At 37.8% G+C, this 23293-nt stretch overlaps 1 protein-coding gene across 4 annotated transcripts in view; it reads right to left on the bottom strand.

Moving 5' to 3' along the window:
- Positions 1–23293, bottom strand: part of LOC131440661 (coiled-coil domain-containing protein 186) — a 483734-nt gene that overhangs the window by 258887 nt on the left and 201554 nt on the right. For all 4 annotated transcript variants that reach the window (XM_058612138.1, XM_058612135.1, XM_058612136.1 and 1 more), the window contains one exon: positions 22586–22723. In XM_058612138.1, coding sequence (XP_058468121.1) covers positions 22586–22723 — 138 coding nt within the window. The remainder of the gene's footprint in view (positions 1–22585; positions 22724–23293) is intronic.

The raw sequence follows: 23293 nt of genomic DNA, 5'->3' as shown, positions 1-23293 counted from the left end.
GGTCGTCAGTGAATCCTTCCTCCTGTTTTAGGACTAGCGAACGGTGCTGTCTGTTACCACGCAGGATGTTAACTGTTTTCCACAGTTCGGTCGTCGTGCTGCTCGGTGAAATTTTCGCTACGAAATCTTCCCATGATTGCTGTCTTGCTGTTTTAACCGCTTTCCGTGCCAGGGATCTGGCTTCCTGAAATTTTTGCAGGGCTTCAGGTCGATGGATGCTGGAAGAGTTACTGCGTCGTAGTTCTCGTAGGCATTTACGTCGTAGTTTTATTGCTTGCTTTACTTCTGGACACCACCATGGTACTGCCTTAGGTCCCGATCGACCGGTAGTTCGGGGGATGGATTCAGTCGCTGCTGCATGGATTGCCTCGGTTAGTTTCACGACGTTCCATTCGTTGCCTGAGCGGGTGGAATCGGCTATGATACGCTCGTATGCGGGCCAATCTGCACGATCGTATAGCCATTTTTGTCGCGTTGTTCGATTGTGTGACCAACCAGGAATAGAGATCTTGATTGGGAAGTGGTCGCTGTTGTGTGTGTCATTCAGAGTTCGCCAGGTGATTCTGCTGGCTAGGCCTTCCGAACAAAAGGAAAGATCTATGGCCGATGCCTTTCCTGTGACCGGGTCGATACGGGTAGGAGAACCGTTATTCAGGATGACAAGTTTATTGATGAGAGTTTTCTCCGCTATAAAACGACCGAGTGTGTCGGTCGATTTCGATCCCCATGCGTAATGATGAGCATTGAAATCTCCCAAAAATATCACTGGCCCTTCAATTTCGTCCATGAATGCATCCAACTGGTGATGGCAGTCGCGCGCACTGGGTGGTATGTAGATTGACACTACTGTTACCAAAACCGGTTTGTGGATTCGTACGGCAATCAGATGGAGACTGGTGTTCGTAGATATCCGTTCGAAAGGCGTGCCGTAGCGGATGGCGAGGCCCACTCCGTGTTGCCAGTAGTGCTCGGTGTTTGTTTTGAGTAACAGTGTGTAATTTTTGCCTACGTAGTCTGATGGAATGATCGCCTCATTGACCTTCGTCTCTTGAAGGGCAACCACGCAGGGCTCATATTCGGCGATGAGCTGTTTCAGTTCGCTAATATTAGCTCGTAATCCACGCATGTTCCACTGTAACGCGAAAGTTCTGTCGGAAACGTTTTTCTTGATCGATGGTGTTGTGGATCGCTCTGTGGTTGTAGGTGATGGAGATCGATGACTTTGACTAGGAGGCGATGGTTCACCGGTGGAAAGTCGGGAGGAGAATTGCAAGGGCTGTATATCCGCGGGGTAGGGACAGCCCTTTTCCCCCCGATCGATCCCTTCCAATGATGGAAGTGGGGAAGCTACTTTCATCTCTTCTTCCCCAACCCGGGACGTCATGACGAAATCTGAAAAGGAGATTGGTGCCACGGCATTATCCATTCTTGTGGAACGGAAAGTAGGACTGACCTGTAGGACATTTTGTCCCACAGTGCCAGTCGCTGTCAAACGTTCTACACTACTCTCTTCCGATCTACTGACAGCGGCCAGCACTGGGGAAAAGCTTTGTGTAGATTCTGTCCGCCTATTCGGTGATGCTGCTGTTTTCGTTTCATCGAACGGCGAGGTTTTGTCAGGCGAGAGGCTTCGTAGTTGTATTGGACTTGGAGTCTCACCGGTGGAAAGTCGGGAGGAGAATTGCAAAAGCTGTATATCCGGGGGATAGGGACAGCTTTTTTCCCCCCAATCGATCCCTTCCCCTAGAGGAAGTGGGGAAGCTACTTTCATCTCTTCTTCCCCAGCCCGGGATTCCTTTGTCATTGTTTCGGCAATGGCCGGCCCTGGAGCAAGACTTTGTGAGGATTTGTTTCTTTGTGTTTGGTCATGAAGTATCATTATCGGTGAATCTGTGGTGAAGTTGTAGCCATTGGAGTCTGAAGTGTTGCTTTTGGTGTCAGAATTATCTGGAAATATATTGGGCGCGGCAGTACCTGATATGCAGTTTTGAATGGGTTGACTAACCTGTGGGACAACTTGCCCCACAGTACCAACCACTGTCGGGTAAACTACACTACGATTACGATGAAAACAACTGTTGCCGACAGCAGTCGGTACTGGGGAAGTTCTTTGTGTAGTTTTGCAGGTATTCCGTGCCATGGTGTTGAGAGTACTTCCAATATATTCAGTTGGTTGTGTTCTATTGTAGAATTTGTTGCTTTCGTCGGTCACAGAGGAAAAATCGCTGTCAACGGGTGGGGGTGGAACGTCCCGGACAGTTCTTTTAGCCGTCTGTGCTTGCGTTAGAAGGGGTACTACACTTTCCCCGCTTCCAAACCGAGTTTTCTCGTGATCCGTACACGAGCGTGGGTTGTTTTTATTGGTATTTATGCGTTTTTCTTGATTGAAACTATCGAATGAGCTGGCTAGGGGGCGTCTCCGATATCTCAATCTCTTCATCCGAATACGTCATCGGTTCGCTTGTGTCTAGTGTGATAGTAGCTGTTTTCTTCGGGGGAGGACTTTGGCTATCTGTATACGTTTGTGGTTTTTTGGTTATGTTCATGTTTTGTTTTGGTGGTCTTCCGCGTTTTGTTTCTTGAATGGCTGGAGAGTTATTCCTTGATCTTGTTACTGGTCCTAATATTGTTGGCGTTATGTTTTGTTCTTTGCTGTGAAAAGATTTTTCCTGCGTGGCTATTTGATGTTTAAGTTGCTGGATGTATGCCATCATTTGTTCCATTTTTTCCTCTTTGCGTTTGGATGCTTCTAAGAGTTTTACAATTTGTTCGTCTTTTTGTTTCATAGTTAGTTCCATTTCCTTCAGTTTCTTTTCGATCCTTGTTTGCTGAGCCGTAGCCTGTGCGTAGCTTCCCTGGGTCTGTTGTTCTGCTCTCTTTCTAGCTTCTGGGAAAGTTATGTTTTCGCGAACCTTTATTTTAATGATTTCGACTTCCTTCTTGTACACCGGACATTGACGGTTCGATGGGCGATGATCTCCTTTGCAGTTTCGACAAAATTGTGCTTCATTACATTCTTCCTCTCCATGCTGCTCACCAGAACAGTTGAAGCAACGTTTTGGGCCTGGGCATCGCATACGAGTATGGCCGAAGTTGAAGCAATTATAGCAAAGCATTGGATTCGGAAAGTATGGGCGAGTCGATATGTGTAACAGACCGATTTTTATGTGTTTCGGGTACGTTGTCTTGCAGAACGTAAGAATTAATGCTGGTGTATTTACTCTATTCCCACCTTCACTTCGTGTTATTCGCTGTACTCGAATTACTCCCTGGCTGAGAATCTCCGCTAGAACATCTTTTTCTTCCATTTGTATTAGGTCATAGCATGTTATGACGCATCGACTAACATTCAAATTTGGGTGGGCTTCGATTACTACTTCGGTACCATCAATCAGTTGTGTCATTTTCAGTAGCTTTGTTACTTGACTGGGGTCCCGTACTCTTAGAGTATACCGTGTACCTTGTGCTTCGGTGTTTGCATCCTCGATTGGTCCACCTGCAGCATTCTCCACAGATTTACCGATTATGAACGGATTTCTTGGGAGCGGTATGTCATTTTTTCCCTTAAGTTGCAGGAAAGTTAGTTCCCCGAATTTGTTTGTTGGGTCCATGAACGTCGGAAGTCTACGTCCATACGACCCCCCTGGGTCGCCGCTGCTAGCAGCAGCCGTTCAAAATGACGTTGGGTGAATCAATGGGTCACCTGTTACCAATCCCAGATAGGAAAAATCGATAATAAGGATAGATCCTACCTTGTTTGCACCTTCAACGTAGGAGATTTACTGGAACGCCCTCTGATGTTATTAGCCACACTACTAATACACAGTTTAGTATTAAAAAAAACCACACAAAAAAAAATTGTTTTTTTTTTAATTTTTTATTTTTTTGAAAACTTTTTTCCGTTTAACAGATTGGAGAAAAAACTTCCGTTCAGATCGCCGTCTTTGCAATCGGCCCCAATAGTGAATGGAACAGAGCAGGTAGTCAAGTAGCGATATGGCGCTAAGCGGAGAAGAAGTGTTTCACTGCATATGGCACTATACAGTACAGCAGATTCACTGTATGGATTCACGGTTATTTACAAAATTTAGTAATCACTATCTCGATGCATTTAGAATTTAGTAATCACTATTTTCATATCACTGTACGTATGTTGGTTTAACTGTACGAACGTTGCTTTAACAGGCGCCACTCCACAGCTGCGGTAAAAGCGGCTGGGTAGCCGGGCCAATGGCCGTTTGTTTTGTTCACTAAACTGCGTGGGTATTCACAAAACTTCGCATTTAAACACTTGTTCACCGATTTTCGTGAATTTTTCACTGCACACTTTTGAAACTTCCACCTAATTAGCTACAGGATGATTTCTCACCACCGTGATTGCGGAAAACGCGAAAAATACCGTGTATTACTCAGGAGCGCACGTAGTTGTTACCATACAAGACGGTGTTTCCAACTTCGATGAATAATAATAATAATAATAATAATAATAATAATAATAATAATAATAATAATAATAATAATAATAATGACAATAATAATAATAATAATAATAATAATAATAATAATAATAATAATAATAATAATAATAATAATAGTAATAATAATAATAATAATAATAATAATAATAATAATAATAATAATAATAATAATAATAATAATAATAATAATAATAATAATAATAATAATAGTAATAATAATAATAATAATAATAATAATAATAATAATAATAATAATAATAATAATAATAATAATAATAATTTTTTTTTTTTTTTTTTTTTGTTTTATTATTGACATTTTACACGGTGTTTGCCGTGCATTCGTGTCAGAGAAGGGTGTTTTTGTGTATGTGGTGTTGTGTGTGAGTGTGTTATTGTGTGTTTATGCTACAGCGCAAGTTTTCATCACTTTTACTTTCATTTTCTTCGTTTCGTATCAACCTATTTTCCTCTACTTCTATACATTTTGACTTTCTTCTTCTTCCTTTAATTTTTCTTCTTCATCTTGAGTTTAATTTTATTCTTCTCCGCTTCGTCTTGTTTATATTTTCGTATGCATTTTCACTTTCTTCTTCTTCTTCAACTTAATCATCATCTTCATCTCTGTATTTCTGGTTTAATTTTTCCCCTTAGCCTCTTTAATCGAAATTGTTCCAGCCACTTTTGGTCTACAATTTGTTGTTCAATTTTGTTTCACGTAGGAAGTTTAGCAACTGGTTTGCTTGTTCATCGGTGTTTCCCAGAGCTTCATATGGACTGCTGCCGATGTTGTATTTTCTTCGCTCTCCATCGTACTTCCTACATTCAAGGATAATATGCCGCACCGTCAGCTCTACATCGCAACATTCGCAGTTCGGCGGTTCTTCTTTTTTCAGCAAGAAGGTGTGGGTCAGCCGTGTATGGCCAATCCTCAGCCGTGTAAGTTGACGCTGTTCAGCAGGGCTGCCGCGATCGGTCCACCTAAGCGTGTCGCGTTTGACCTCCCTCAGCTTCACGTCTCTCGCTTCAAACCACTGCCTCTCCCATCGGAGGCGAATCGCCTGTTTTGCTGCCCTTGCAGCATCTTCCGCTGGAATTGGGATATTGGTGACAGGTTGTGTTTTGCCCTCGTTAGCCAGTCGGTCCGCCTCCGTGTTTCCGCTGATGCCAGTATGCCCCGGAATCCAGCAGAAACGAACGGATTTGTTTTGCACTATTTGTTCGATCTCTTGTATCCACGGGTGGCGAGAATGTCCTGCTTCTAAGGCCAGGAGACAGCTAGCCGAATCGGTCATGATCACCACTTCGTTGCGGACATTCGGTACAGAGAGTGCCATTTTAATGGCGTATGCCTCTGCTGAGAAGACACTGCATTCTTTCGGAAGACTGTATTTCTGGGCTATCCCGACGTTGTAGAATGCTGCCCCTACCGTGTCTTCACACTTGGATCCGTCAGTATAGATGACGGTCGAATGGCGGAAACGAGTGTCGAGTACTTGCCGAAAGATCGGATGAACTTTCTGAGGTGGATCTCCTGCGCGAACATTTTCCTTCACCTCCCACACAATCGCCGGCTTTCGTGCGTTCCATGCACGACTACTCTGCCGTGTGAGTTGGCCGACAACAGGAAGAGGTGAACCGGTTAGTTCTTCCAGCCGGTCTGATGCTCGCTGGATCAGAGGAAGGGTACCGTTATTCCGGTTATGCGAATATATTCGGATGGCTGTTTGCACTGTGGCTTGAGCTGCAAGTAATTCGAAGGGTAGGGTCCCTGCCTCGGCCATGATCGAGACTATTGGACTGGTAACAAAGGCTCCGGAAGCAAACCGGACCATTTTGTTGTAAGCAGGGGCAAGAGTCTGCAAATTCGGCGATCCTCCTCGACTGACAAGTCCTATCCCATACAGCAACTTCGAGGTGACTAATGCTGATCCAACCTGCAGCAGAGATGTTCGATTGCCACGTGAGTGTTGGGCACCGATCATCCGAAGAATCCGTAACCGAGCCTCGCAAGCTTTTTTCGTCAACTTGCAGTGAGGTCTGAAGGTGAGGGTTCGGTCCAAAGTTACACCCAGAATCCTCAGCTGGTTGGTCGTCGGAATGGGAGTCTGATCGATGGTGATGTCTCCTGTAGGTTCATTCCGTATATTCGGGCTGCAGTAAAAAATGAAGGACTTTGTTGCCGACATGGCGAAACCGACGCTTTTCGTCCAGTGATCGGCAGCCTTGACGGCGGCCTGCAGTTTACGGTATAACCCGTCACTTCTGGCGCCTCGCACAGCGAGGAGGATGTCGTCCGCGTATAGGAGTATGTCAACTCCTTTCGGTATCACTTGGAATATCGGCTGCATAGCGACGAGAAACAGGGTCACAGAGAGGACCGAGCCTTGAGGTACTCCGTTTTCCAGCGGATGTTCGCGAGATAAGTGTCTCCCTACGGACACCTGGAATGTTCGCTCGGAGAGGAAGCTCTGTATGATGTTGAGCATTCGACCACGTATTCGCCATTTTTTCAATGTGCGAACTATTCCATGTCGCCAGGTAGTATCGTATGCTTTCGACAGGTCCAGTGAAGCTATCAGACAGTGCTCGTCTGCGGTTGGAAGCGATTTCTCCAGCTCAGCAAAGTACGTATCCGTGCCCCGCCCGGGACGAAACGCGTGTTGGCGTTTGTCGAGCCGACCATTCAACTCTAGCTCAGTAATTAGGCGACGGTTGATGATCCGCTCTAGCAGCTTTGCCATGCAGCTGGTGAGCGAGATTGGCCGAAAGGCAGCAGGCCCGGTATCGTGACAATTAGGTTTTGGGATGGGAACGACGATGGCATTCCGCCAGCTAGCGGGAAACTCTCCGTTACTCCAGATTTTATTGAGCAGCTCGAGGAGCGTCACTTTCACGGACAGGGGCAGGCGTTGAAGCAGAGGATACCCTATCATGTCGGGTCCTGTAGAGGCACCTCGTCCTTTGTCGAGAGCCCACAGAAGTTCGTTCAGGGTGATGTCGGTGTTGTATACATCCTCGGTATTGGGCGAAAAATCTATGGACTCTCGTTCCGCTCTTGCCTTCGCCATCTGGAAAGATGGAGGGTAGCTGGAGGTCGCTGATCTCTCGCTGTAGTGACTGGCCAGTTCTTCCGCTGCTTCTTCGGAATTGTCTATGAAACCATCCGCTCCCTTGACTACTATGGTGCGTTGTTGCCGGCTGCCACGCAAACAGTTCACCGTCTGCCATAGTTTTGTCGTCGAGCTGTCCGGAGAGATTGTTGCTACGAAATTCTCCCACGAATGTTCCTTTGCCTCTTTAATCGCCTTTCGTGCTGCTGCTCTAGCTTCCTGAAAACTAGCCAACGCTGCGGGTTGATCTGGATCGAATCTCTGCAGGCGCCGTAAGGCCCGCAAGCACTTTCGTCGCTGTCGGATGGCAGTCTTCGCTTCTGGGCACCACCATGGTACCGCTTTTGGTCCAACTCGGCCGCTGGTGCGTGGTATGGAAGTGTTAGCTGCTGCTATCAACTTCTCCGTGAAGCTGTCAACATTCCACTCGATGTCTGGGCAGATTGTCTCAGCGGTGATTTGTTCATACAGCGACCAGTCGGCGCGGTCATAGAGCCATTTCCGTCGCACGGTTCGTGTGCTAGACCATCCAGGTATGGTCACCGTTATCGGGAAGTGGTCACTGTTGTGGGTGTCCGAAAGAGTTCGCCATGTAAACTTGGGAGCCAGACTCTTAGAGCAGAAGGTAACGTCGATTGCCGAAGTATGACCAGTGGCCGGGTCGATGCGTGTGGGAGAACCACTGTTGAGAATCACAAGATTCCTGTCTAATGTCGTGTTAGCTATGAATCGGCCAAGCGCGTTCGATGATGATGACCCCCACGCAAGGTGATGTGCGTTGAAGTCACCCAGAAATATAACCGGGCCATCCAGTTTATCGAGGAGCTCGCTCAAAGCGGTTTGATATTGGGCTGAACTAGGCGGAATGTAGATGGACACAACAGTTACCTGCACCGGCGCATAGATACGCGCAGCGACTAGATGGAGGGAGGTGTTGATTTGCTGACGCTCGAACGGTATGCCTTCTCGGATAGCAAGGCCTACCCCATGTTGCCAGTAATGGGTGCTGTTTGACTCCAACAGTAGCGTGTAGTTCCTGCCAACGAAGTTTGGAGGTATGACCGTTTGATTAACCTTCGTCTCTTGAAGTGCAATGACGTAAGGTTCGAGGTTGGCGATGAGGAGCTTCAGTTCGCTGATGTTTGCCCTAAGGCCGCGCAGGTTCCATTGGAGTGCGAAGCAGCTGCCGGAGGAGCTGTTCGTACCGGAACTGATGGTGGATCTTCCAGCAGATGAGTCGGCTGAAAAAGAGGGAGATGCCGCAGTAACCGCTGCTGGTAGTCGGTTCGTGGAGAGACTTGCCTGTGAGACGCTTTGCCCCACAGTGCCAGCCGCTGTCGAAACCATTACACTAGATTTTCCAATACCGACAACAGCCGGCACCGGGGAAGCGCTTTGTGTAATATACGTCGTGCGGGATCTTGATGGGCCTTCGCCAGGCGAGAGAACTGGAACATTCGTGTTGTCGCCTGAAACAACGGGCGCAGCAGTATCGGTTTGAATATTGAGAATAGGAATACTGACCTGTGGGACGCTTTGCCCCACAGTGCCAGCCGTTGCCAACATCATCACACGATTACTTCCAGAATTACCGGCAACAGCCGGCACTGGGGAAAGACTTTTTGTAGATTCGCTGGTTTCTCGGCTGTTGGTTTCGATGAGAGGGTTGATTGTTGGTTGCGTAGGGCGGCGGCCAGGGCAAAGAAGGGCAGTCCCTTCTCCCTGCCGTCTATCCCAGGATTCCGGTATCGTAGATGTTTCGGTGGTGTGATCGGCTGCAGAGGTGAATTCGTCATCAACGGGTTGGGGTAAGACGTCCCGGACGACTCCTTCAACCTGCTGCACTTGCGTCGGAGGGGGTACTACACTTTCTCCGCTTCCGAACCGATAAATCTCGTTGTCCGTGTTCGTGCTAGGGTCGTCATGGTGGTCCAAACGTTGTTGAGTGGCGGAATTATCGAAGATACTGACTGGGGGGTGTGGCCGGTATCTCCACTTCATAGCTGACACAGTCCATCATCATGGGATCGGGTGTAGTGACAGCAGTTTTCTTCGGGGGCGGGCTAGGGTCAGGCGATATGACCGATTTGTCGTACTTTCGGGGGCGGCCAGGGCCTCGCTTCGGTTCCTGAACGGCTGGAGAGCGGCTACTTGATCGAGTGACCGGATTCGACCACGTCTGTGCTGGTACTGGTCTTTGGTTATGATGTTGACTTCCACGGCTTGCGCTGCGCGATCGTTCATCAGAAATCTTCTGTTTCAGCAGTTGGTTGAGATTGTTCACACTGTTAATTTTTTCGTCTTTCTGCTTGATTTCTTCGCGCAGTTTGGCTATGTCCTCGTCCTTTGCCTTCACGGTCGCTTCAAGTTCCCGCAATCTTTTTTCAAATTCGCTAAATCGCGATGCCGCTTGGGCATAGCTACCACCTGTCTGTAGCTCAGTACGCTTCCTAGCCTCTGGGAAAGACACGTTATCGCGGACCTTAATTTTAATGACTTCGACCTCCTTCTTGTAAACAGGGCACTGTCGACTGGTAGGACGGTGATCACCCTTACAATTTCTGCATTGGGAAGCCTCGTTGCACTCCTCTTCTCCGTGATAATCGCCAGAGCAGTTAAAACAGCGTTGTGGTCCAGGGCAACGGACACGGGTGTGGCCGTAGTTGAAGCAGTTATAGCACAACATAGGATTCGGGAAATATGGCCGGGTGGGAATACGCAGCAAACCGATCTTGAGGTACTCCGGGTACGTGGTTTTGGAGAACGTTAGGATCAGCGCGGGTGTATTAACTCTATTTTCACCTTCTTTCCTGGTGATTCGCTGCACACGGACAACGCTTTCCTTCAGCATTTCAGTCAAAATGTCTTTTTCGTCCATTTCGATAATGTCGTAGCAGGAAATGACACATCGACTTACGTTCAGGTGTGGATGAGGGGCTACTTCAACTTCAGTTCCATCGAACAGCTTGGTTAGTGTTAGCAGCTTGGCAACCTGGGCAGGGTTGCGAATCTTCAGAAGGTATTTCTTTCCCTGATCCTCGGATTTAGCGCTTTCGATTGGTCCACCGACAAAGCTTTCCACCGATTTCCCGATGATGAAGGGATTTTTCGGAAGTGAAACACCATCCTTTCCCGTCAGCTGAAGGAATGTCAACTCACCGAATTTATTCGTCGGGTCCATGTAGGTCGGTAATCTAGGCCCGACTGACCCTTCCGGGTCGGCCGCCATGTTTTAGGTGGTAACGGTCACCCGTTACCTACCCCAAATAGCCTATTAGTGGCTGAAAAACCGATATCCTACCTTTTCACTGTAGGTGTTCAAAATAATTTGCACCGCACTGTGTTAACACACTTACGGGACACACTGTAGTGTTCCCTGGATACGTATCGAGCACCTTTGAAATTTTCCGAAATTTCACTTTTTCCAAAACTTTTTAGCACTTATTATTATCCGAAGAAATCTTTGTTTGGGCCCACCGCGACCCACGCCACCGGAGTGGTGAATGAAAACAAACAGCCAGCTAGCCGACTATTGTTATTGTTTCTTTCGGGAGCACGTTGAGAGAAAACAAATTCACTGTTTTAAGCCGTTTTTTCACCGATTTGCACCGAACTTTCACTGTTGGCGTCTTCTTTGTCACCTCACTCGCTGATATGTGTACTTATGTACCGCGGCGATTGCGAATTACTCGGAAAACACCTGGTAAAGTTCAGAGCGCGCGCGCTATGACAAGCAAGCATTGACGGCGTGCCAAAACTGAATAATAATAATAATAATAATAGTAATAATAATAATAATAATAATAATAATAATAATAATAATAATAATAATAATAATAATAATAATAATAATAATAATAATAATAATAATAATAATAATAATAATAATAATAATAATAATAATAATAATAATAATAATAATAATAATAATAATAATAATAATAATAATAATAATAATAATAATAATAATAATAATAATAATAATAATAATAATAATAATAATAATAATAATAATAATAATAATAATAATAATAATAATAATAATAATAATAATAATAATAATAATAATAATAATAATAATAATAATAATAATAATAATAATAATAATAATAATAATAATAATAATAATAATAATAATAATAATAATAATAATAATAATAATAATAATAATAATAATAATAATAATAATAATAATAATAATAATAATAATAATAATAATAATAATAATAATAATAATAATAATAATAATAATAATAATAATAATAATAATAATAATAATAATAATAATAATAATAATAATAATAATAATAATAATAATAATAATAATAATAATAATAATACTAATAATAATAATAATAATAATAATAATAATAATAATAATAATAATAATAATAATAATAATAATAATAATAATAATAATAATAATAATAATAATAATAATAATAATAATAATAATAATAATAATAATAATAATAATAATAATAATAATAATAATAATAATAATAATAATAATAATAATAATAATAATAATAATAATAATAATAATAATAATAATAATAATAATAATAATAATAATAATAATAATAATAATAATAATAATAATAATAATAATAATAATAATAATAATAATAATAATAATAATAATAATAATAATAATAATAATAATAATAATAATAATAATAATAATAATAATAATAATAATAATAATAATAATAATAATAATAATAATAATAATAATAATAATAATAATAATAATAATAATAATAATAATAATAATAATAATAATAATAATAATAATAATAATAATAATAATAATAATAATAATAATAATAATAATAATAATAATAATAATAATAATAATAATAATAATAATAATAATAATAATAATAATAATAATAATAATAATAATAATAATAATAATAATAATAATAATAATAATAATAATAATAATAATAATAATAATAATAATAATAATAATAATAATAATAATAATAATAATAATAATAATAATAATAATAATAATAATAATAATAATAATAATAATAATAATAATAATAATAATAATAATAATAATAATAATAATAATAATAATAATAATAATAATAATAATAATAATAATAATAATAATAATAATAATAATAATAATAATAATAATAATAATAATAATAATAATAATAATAATAATAATAATAATAATAATAATAATAATAATAATAATAATAATAATAATAATAATAATAATAATAATAATAATAATAATAATAATAATAATAATAATAATAATAATAATAATAATAATAATAATAATAATAATAATAATAATAATAATAATAATAATAATAATAATAATAATAATAATAATAATAATAATAATAATAATAATAATAATAATAATAATAATAATAATAATAATAATAATAATAATAATAATAATAATAATAATAATAATAATAATAATAATAATAATAATAATAATAATAATAATAATAATAATAATAATAATAATAATAATAATAATAATAATAATAATAATAATAATAATAATAATAATAATAATAATAATAATAATAATAATAATAATAATAATAATAATAATAATAATAATAATAATAATAATAATAATAATAATAATAATAATAATAATAATAATAATAATAATAATAATAATAATAATAATAATAATAATAATAATAATAATAATAATAATAATAATAATAATAATAATAATAATAATAATAATAATAATAATAATAATAATAATAATAATAATAATAATAATAATAATAATAATAATAATAATAATAATAATAATAATAATAATAATAATAATAATAATAATAATAATAATAATAATAATAATAATAATAATAATAATAATAATAATAATAATAATAATAATAATAATAATAATAATAATAATAATAATAATAATAATAATAATAATAATAATAATAATAATAATAATAATAATAATAATAATAATAATAATAATAATAATAATAATAATAATAATAATAATAATAATAATAATAATAATAATAATAATAATAATAATAATAATAATAATAATAATAATAATAATAATAATAATAATAATAATAATAATAATAATAATAATAATAATAATAATAATAATAATAATAATAATAATAATAATAATAATAATAATAATAATAATAATAACAATAATAAGAATAATATTCCTAGCATGAGATAGTAAGTATAGGTTTAACTACGTTCAAAACTGTTCTAATTTGTAGGTCATATTTGTTGGTAGTAAGCAAACCAACTTCGGCTATTCCGTTTATCTGAATCCGGTTTCGGAAGAATTGGAAATAGTGATCAAAAACTGCAAAAAGGATCTCACTTACTTTTCTTGGAGATGGCCAAATCGATTTTCACAAACTTATAGGTTCAAAAGTCTTACAGTTTCATACGGAAATCCTTAATTTGTTTTGGATACTACTTTTGGTTGTTTTTGCGAATTTCACGGTTTTATTTATGATGTAATGAGTAATATGAGAAAGGCATCATTACACCGCTAGGTGAATTAAAATAGGGTTCCAATTGATACGATGATGATGTCGTCGGCGTAGATTAGTATGTGGAAGTATGTGCTTGGATTCATTGCTGAACCTTGGGGCACTCCGTTGATTTCGTTGAAGAGTGACGAGTGGTTTCCTCCTATTGTCACCCGAAATTGTTACTGAGGAATGCAAGGTGATACCTTCTTTTAGTAATGTACGGAGTACTCCTTCTCTCCATATTGTGTTGTAGACTTTGGTTATGTCTAGGTTGACTATTGCTTTGGTTATTTGTAGTGCTCGCATTCCCATACGACGGGCTTTGATGTCGTCAGCCACTTCGGAACATCACCAGTGAATGGATCTTTTTGCTACTTTTTCCAGTTTTGGGTATTGATTCTACGGCGGCTCCGTTTCCTTTTATTGTATCATTACATCGCTTTCGGTATATTGATACATTCCTTGGTTTTCTTTTTCCTTTTTGGGGGGAGAAGAAAGGTTTTATACCCGTCGTTTGTGATCTGTCGTGGTTGTAATCGCTAGTGGTGACTGGGTCGGTGAGTTGGTTCTTTCGGTGTCAGCTCTTGTTTGGTGGTTTTGGTTTAACATGGTGATGGGGGTAATCTCGGGTATCAGTTCTTCGTAGCTGACTGGGGGCTTGCCTTGGTTAGATGAGGGTGCTCGTTTTTCGTGCTGTGTTTGGTTTTCCTGTTGTTATCGATTGCCATTGATCGTGTAATTAGGAATTTTGTTGAGTTGGCCGAGTTTCTCTTTAGTATTTCCAGCTCGTTGAAGACCTGGACGTTCATTTGTCGAGTTTCTTGTAGTTCGAGTTTTAGTTTTTTAGTTCAGACAGATTTCCTTTTGATTACATGTCTTACTGCCGTGGCCGGAATGGCCACATCGGTAGCATTGTAGGTGTGATATTGCCTAAAATAGACACGGATTAGTCCTATGTAATTTTTTTTAGTTGCTTGATTCCGTTAAATGATAAGATTGTTAGCGGGGTGTTGGTGGGTGTGTTTTGACCAGTTATCTTTCGTATATCGGTTCCATTTTGGCTTTTTTGTTGTTTTAGCATCTCTTCTGGTGATAGCACCGTTGTATCGATGTCGTAGACAAATCCTTGGACATTGTTGAGGGTCGGGTGAGGGATGATCTCGACAGGGTATTCTTTGCCAAGAATCTTTATTAATCATAGATTCTTGTACACATACCTAGATGTCGTCTTCAGGATGTACCGGGTTCCACGTGCCGTTTTCGGAGCGCTTTAGAATATGGTGTAGTTGTGGTGGTGGTGTTGTTATTCTTTGGATTAAGAAAGGGTTTGGAGGGAGAGTAGCATTGGTCTGGTTTTCGTTGTTGACTGCTCGTAACAGTAGGACGTGTGTGTCGATTTCATCCCCATTTTGTATGAATGAGGACCCCCTCGGTTGTGCTGGGGGGGTAATGTTGTAAAGCCATCGGAGGGTGGAGACATTTTATTGATTGTAGATTACTTAGAGGTAGGTCTGTGGGTGAACTGATTGAAATTTTAATATAAGTTTAGAGCATGTTTCACGTTTTTTTTGTTTGCCGTTTCAAGTAACGGTTAATGTTTTTAACATTTTCATCCTATTATTATAGGATGGAATTTAATATGGGACCACAAGACCTTTCAATCGAGTCTAAGATTGCCAAAATCTGTCAAGCCATCACTAGAGTGAGTGAAATCCATTTCGGAATATACAAGCACTATCTCCGGCAAGGTTGCTGATCCTATCAATGAAACATTACTCGTGAACTATTCACTTCACCGGCGATGCTCTACCCGTGCGGCGAGCAGTTTGTATATATTCCGTGTCTGCTTTATTCATTCTTTCCTTCCACTCAGAGAATTGAACCGCTTGGCAAAGCAAGCAAGCATCTTATATGCACTCTGTTGACTCACAGTGAGTTCGTTTCGAAGCATTTAGGTAGAAAGCTATTCGGTGGTGCTGATGACTCGCGTTGAGTCGAATTTTCTACTCACGGTGATTCGTTCTCTGCAACGTATGGCGGTACAACTGAATGACCGCCCAGGATAAAATTTTATTCCTGTATAAAGCTTATAAGAAAGATGTCGAATCTTTTTGAATCGTCTTCACTGCACATTTCTTCGGTGTTTGCTATACTTCAATCGTGATTTGTAGCGTTAGGGACAACTTTGATACCTGCCAGAATATGTTATTGATTAATCATCAAACTGTAAAGGGTTATTAATGGAGCGTTTTTGTGTGTCGTAAATATGTAACTTTCACTCCTATTCCGTAGTTCTATAATAAATTCATTTTGTGTTTCGATCGAGTTCGACTTTTCCAAACAAATTATACCTCATTCGAAATGCCAAATCGGTATTTTTCATTCGGTCGAATGTAGGGTTGTTTATTATGCCTGAGAAGTAATAGTCCCAAGTTTTTGTCAATTATTATTGTTTCTCATGATCGTGAAACTATTTATAAACCGATTACAAAGCCATTCGACGATCGTTTCCTTAATAATTATAAACATATGTGATGATTGCTTTTAATTTCATGTTAATCATTCATAATAAACTAATAGTATTTGTATTGACTTCGAGACAAGTTGTGTCGAACCAAGTCAACTACCAAAAAAGTTGAGACCAACTTTGATGATAAACACTATCAGTTCGTACAAATACTAGAAGAACCATAAACACCAAATAATTCCGTCACATTCAATATACAGGGCGTTAGATCTACAATATAATAAAAACTAAAACCGAAATAGAACTTCTATAATTTTGTAAAAGGCACTAATTTGGAGGCCAACATAAGATTTTACTGAAGAATGATATTTCTATTATTATCAAAAACAAACAAACTCTCTACAGTTACTTGTTGGAAACTGTGCCATGGATAATCGTGCAATGAAGACCTTCCGCAGTTTCCAATAACGAAATAAATATCTAGAAATCAAGTATCATACAATCAAACACAAATAAATTATCTGTCTCGTGACATTAGTGACGTTAAATAAAGTGGAATTAAATGCATATTTTTTTTCTTGATCCTATATTCTCCTACTATCTCCTGATTATGTGATAACAGAATTATATTTCATTTGGACTCTTTGTATGTGATCCTTGAAGTATTCACGTAAAAAATTTTTTGCTCAACACAGTTTTAAGGTAAATAATACAATGAGTAGTTTCAAAACTGAATGTGTGATATGAGTAACAAAAATTCTAAATCGCACTATCTGACAAATCGATAAACCACGCGGATTGTGTTATTTTTCAAATTGAAATCGTTTCCTCTGTAATATGAATATTGTAAAATGTTATGAAATTGAATTTACAATTTCTTCTAGCGAATGTTCTTTTTTAAAAAAAAGCTTAACCGATCACTTCGGGAGTCAATTGTAGAACATTTTATTTTCAATACATTTTTGACAGCAATATCAGATTGTAATCTTAATTTGATTTCAGCTCATCAATTTCTCAACCAATATCACATTACGTTATTATTTTGCTGTTTGCTTTTGGAAGAAAAACTTACGAGGCAATAGTTTTGTGAAACTCCAAAAATGATAATATTAAATGCAAAAATTTAATGAATGCATTAAAATAGGACTAAGTTAATAAGGCGATACAAAAATGCAAAAGTAAATTTCAATGGAACATCTATTCCTCCAATTTTATGTTGCGTTTTACAAAATGCTTCGACATCCTGTGGCAGTTGGCCGGAACCACAATCGTGATTCTCAATTTAAAAGTCTTAATTTCCTGATCGTAGTACAGTTATTCTAATCGATAATTTGCGTAGATGTATGGTAAAAGATGCTGAATGAGTATTTAGTTAGTAATGACTATTTCTTTGTTAGCCATTCTTCTTAATTACTTTGATTTTTGCAGAGCAAGCAGTTACATGGCGTCTCAGTAGGTTCAAACGTTGTGGAAAACCCTGCACTCCTATTACTTCTATAAATCAAATCTATGCGAAGAAGCGTTGAATTGTGTTTAATATAATAAAAACATGAGAAAATAAATCATCCCTGGAATTAAAAGATTAGACTTGCCTCTATAATCAATATCCAGAATATATTTTTTTCACTCTATTTGCATTGCATATTGATATTGCGTATTGGACTTGATCATTCATAATCATATGTGATTTTAAAAAATATCACTGTAGATATTTCAGTCCATTTTCAAAATCATAAATAAAATAAATATCAAACCAACCCGAAAGAGAATCAAAAGTGTTGCTACAGTTATATGTGGAAAATAATTCCTTTTATTTTATTTCTTATATAAGCCATATAAACTGCAAAATTTTCACTTTACAAAAGTGATTGCCCTCAGGTGATTCAACTCCAGCTTTTTTAAAATCTATCTGCCATTACTTGCCGCAAAATTTCAACAGCACGGAGTACGAACGTGAGAATAGTATTCGGTGAAATCTGAATAAACTGTTTCATTAGTTTGCAGTAGGAAGTACATTATATGTACATTAGTATACGATTTTAAACGACGTTTTGAAGTGGACTATCAGTTTTATTTATCAGTTTAATTTTTATCCAACCCAATCGTTTCGCCATCTTCCAATAATAAGTAATGATATTACGTTTAAAGTTTTCCAAGCTAATTTGTGATGTTCAACGCACACTTTTTATCAAGGCAATATCTACGAGACAATTAAAATAAGCAAAATAAAAAATTGCTTCCATCGCATCGCTAATTTTTGTCTTAAATTTTTTTCGTACACTTGCATTCATGATTGCTGGCATTTTGACTCGCAGTGAGTCAAAAATTGACTCAATGTAAGCGCTATTCGTGCCTTATGATACCTGCTCTTGAAATGGTAGAGAATGGCTCACGGCGGAATAGCAACAAGCATGAAAAAGCAAGATCTCTTCTCTCTTGCGAGTCGCTCAGGCAGTCACATATTAAGCATAGCTTTTGCCTCGTCCGGCATTACATGCTTTGCTGTCTCCGTTCTTGAATCGTTCGCAGGCGATGAACGTTAATGAGTTGCGTGAGGCGAATTTCAGCAACCCTGATCTCCGGTGCTATCGGAATCAGAAACCGAGAATTAGGATAGCTGGAATAGGTTTGTTTGACTTTCTACTGATAATGACCACCATTTGGAGTAGTTATGAGGCTAGGTTAGAAATGTTTACCGTGTTTTGTTTCGCCACTTGAAGTGACGGTATGATATATGACTTTACCTTATAATTCTGAAACCGGTAGTCGGATTCGTATGAAATTCAGGAATTCCGTATGGAACCACAAGACCATTCATTTAAACTCAGTTAGTCAGATTATTTGACACATTCGCACACACAAACATTGCTCCGCTCGATGAACTGAGTCGAATGGAGTATGATACTTTGCTATTTTTTATCAGTTGAATTTTAAGTAATAGTAATTTTTTATCAGTTGAATTTTTCGTATAGCCTTGCTATACGAAAAAGAGAATACGTTAGTTTTGAATATGCGGTTTTACACTCAGCAATAGTTTTTTAGGAGGTTGATTCTATTTATCAGCCTTTTAATTTCGTTTCTTAAACTTAGGGGAGAGGTGGGTAATAGTGCGCGGTACATATTAGTGCGTATCTCATTGTGAGCTCCTGTTAATGTTTACCACTATTTATGGCCCTCCAATTTAAATGGACTGTTTAAAATTTCGGTAAATCGTTCTGTTTTTGCATCGTCACGATGGTAGCTTAATTTTTGCTCTGAGTGAAAATTGCTGTACAAGGTGCTCTACCATGTAAAGCGAAAAACTGAAGAGCAAAGAAGAACAAATAATCAAAGGTTTTCAAATACAGGTGGATGGTTCATCCATCATCCCAGCATTGAAAAGACACATTTCAATTCTCTAATATCTACTCTCTACCACTAATGTCTTTGATTTATTCGTCTGTCGAACCGCCGTTGTATTTTCAAATTTAACACTATTATTCATGGTTTATCCATCATTCCCTTGTTGAAATGACAAATTTTAATCCTCTAATATCTCCTCTCTGCCACTAATGTCCTTGATTTATTCGTCTGCCGAACCGCCTTTGTATTTTCTACTTTAACACTAATATTCATGGTTCTTCCATCATACCCGTGTTGAAATGACACATTTCAATCCTCTAATATATCCTCTCTGCCACTAATGTATTTGATTTATTCGTCTGCCGAACAGCTTTTGTATTTTCAACTTTAGCACTGTTTGTCTCCACTTTTTCCAAAACTCTGCATCGTTGTTTCAGGAACTCGAGAGTGTCCGAATAGGATGCCAACTCTCGTGGGTATTGTTTCGTTTCCCACATCTTCCGCGTATCACGATCCATTTTCGATGCTAACTGATTGATCAGCATTTGTTCTCTCAAACCGTCAACAGCGAGGATATCCAGTACCTGGCCATTTTTGACACAAACATGAACCATCCTGCGAAGTTCGATTGAACTATCTTTCGAGAATTTCGGTAGAGGGAAGATAGCATCGATGTATTTATCGATTATCAAGCGTTTATCTTCAAATCGATCAATCAAAATCGCTCAGGCGGCGTCGTAATCACCGTTAATGGTGACATCTTGGTCGATTATTCCAGCAGCTTTTCCAACAAGGGCGTTTCTAAGATGGCACAATTTGATTTCTGGTGATTCTGTAGCGTATCGTGCCGTAACGGTTTGAACCATAATTTTGAATGAATACTATGCCTCGTACGTTCCATAAAAAGTGAGCAACGAAGCTGTCAACGGTGGAATGAACTGCAAAGGCTGCAATGAATGCAAATACGGGAACCATTGGTCCAACCACAGTTCCAACAGCTGAAGGGCCTGGTTGCATGTGCGGTTTTGGCATCAAATCTTCTAGTGGATTGTTCAGCTGAATCGTAAGCTCACTATGAAGAGCTTCGAACTCAACATAGTTGTTTTCTTGTTCATGTTTATGTTCATCAGAAAGGGGTAGAGTATATATTTGATTTTGAAATGCGTTGTACACAATGTAACAGTTCTCAACAGTCTTTGAATGTAACTTCAGAAAATGCACATTTCGAATGTTCGGGTTCGGTACGGCGTCACAATGCATAAGTGCTTTTATCACTCGGGTCAGTTTTCCTTTTACTGTTCTTCTCTGATGAACGAGAGCTTGGAATGATTATTCCATTACGCGCGATTCTTTTTTCCTTTGTTGTAGTTAACGTTGATCACTAATCGACTGCAATGCGTCAGTTTCGGTTTCTTCCATTCACAAAGCAATTCGAACACGTTCGAACATGTTCGATCCAACTAGCATGTACACTACAAGCTCGAGATTAGCAGTCACGTACACCAATTGTGTAAATTTTTTGATAAACTTTTCAGTATTTTAAATTAGAATGGAGATTACTCGTAGATTTCTGAATTCCGGGCGTTCCGGTCAACACTTCAGAATGGGTAAGCCATGAACACGTCTACACACACTCGTTCGTCACAGCATTTGATCGAATGTTCCTTTTTCCCGGAAGATTCAAGTTTTCCCGGTGGAAAATTCGTTTTTAATTAGAATTAAAAATGAGCAGCGTTCTATTTTTCGTTACGATGGTAGCTTCATTTTTACTCTAAGTGAAAATTGCTTCACAAGGTAGAGCTCATGTAACGCAAAATAAATGAAGAGCAAAGAAGAGCAAATAAACAAAGGTTTTCAAATATAGGTGGGAACATATTATTCATGGTTTATCCAATTGATTTATTTTTAGATTTGATCCAATTATCTTTATTCGACAACATTTAAAATTCCCTATTAATTTTATACCAATACGACCGACGTAAATATAAAATCTGTCATTAGAAAATAAGTTTTATACTTATTTCTAAAAGATCCACGTTTTTTATTTCGTAACAGCTTTTCGACCCAAACGAAGCTATCATCGAGTATTACGGAAAATTCGAGTATTCGAGTACTACGGAAAATTCTTTGTGCTTTGTGTAATTGTGTACCATTGCGCACTATTACCTTACATTGCGCACTATTAGAAACAAAACTCAATTATTTTGTGGCTTTCATGCTCGTAAGCAACATAATAATTGTAACCGTTCAATTGAGGATATTGATAAAAACGGTTTTATGTTTCCGTAGTTATTGATAAAATTAATATTTTGTTTATAATACTTCAAAAAGCTTAGGTGCGCTCTAATCGCCACCTCTCCCCGATCTTAGTCGTTACTCTCGGAAAATCAATCGATACATTTTATCTATTCTAAGCAAATGATTTTTTCATGCTTTTTGTAAACCGCTTTTGATGTCTGCCAAATAGCTCTGAACAAGATTGCTACAGATTACGGGGTGCTGTGTGGTAATAGAAATGAAATAATAGCAGTCAAAATCCCATAAGTTCTTGGTATCCCAATTGCCGAATTCACTTTTTACGCATTGGTGAACAGAGCTGTAGATTAGATTCAAACCAATGCTCCAGTTCCAGCTATTGTTAATTTTACGTTCAAATATATTTACCTGGTGTAGTTCATCGGTTGGTCGTTCCTGTTCTAACGTCATCTTTGTATGTGGAATGTTAGAATCACAAGAAGTTGTTTCATCGCCGACAGTCATGTTTTGAAACTTTCGCAGATTACAAATTTCTTGCTGCAAATTCTGAAACATACGAAGAAAATAGTTAAACTGAACAGATGGCTGATAACTTAACCGATTTTGGTTTAGAAAAAGACGAGTGCGTACTCGATCACATGGGAACAACAGAATTATAACAACTGGAGTAATTTATTTCAGAACAAATATGTAACAAATTTTGAAATATTTCTAGCTGTTGAAATAACAAAAATCATAACAAAAAAACTGTAGCGGGAACAAAATCGTAACAGATTTTGAAACGTTTGTATCACAATTAATATTGAATTTGATATAACTACAGAAGTCCGAAAGCAGAAATTTATAAGAATAGGAGTAATAAATTAGATAGCAAATTTAACACAAAAAACTCTTCTTAATCCACCTAGTGGTGTGATAATGCCTTTATCTTCTGTCATAACAGTCTCATGAAAATATGTTTCATACTTTTATTAAATAATTTTGGATACTAATTTTATCACCAATTGATTTAGATTGATTCGAGTAGTTCACAAAAGCACGCTTCAGTGTTTATGTCACAAAGTCAGCATCATTTTTCCAAACTAGTGCTTGACATTTGCGTTGCCTATTTGTAAT

Source organism: Malaya genurostris, chromosome 1, assembly GCF_030247185.1.
Source record: "Malaya genurostris strain Urasoe2022 chromosome 1, Malgen_1.1, whole genome shotgun sequence".
Taxonomy (NCBI): domain Eukaryota; kingdom Metazoa; phylum Arthropoda; class Insecta; order Diptera; family Culicidae; genus Malaya; species Malaya genurostris.
This window is presented reverse-complemented; position numbering and strand designations above follow the sequence as displayed.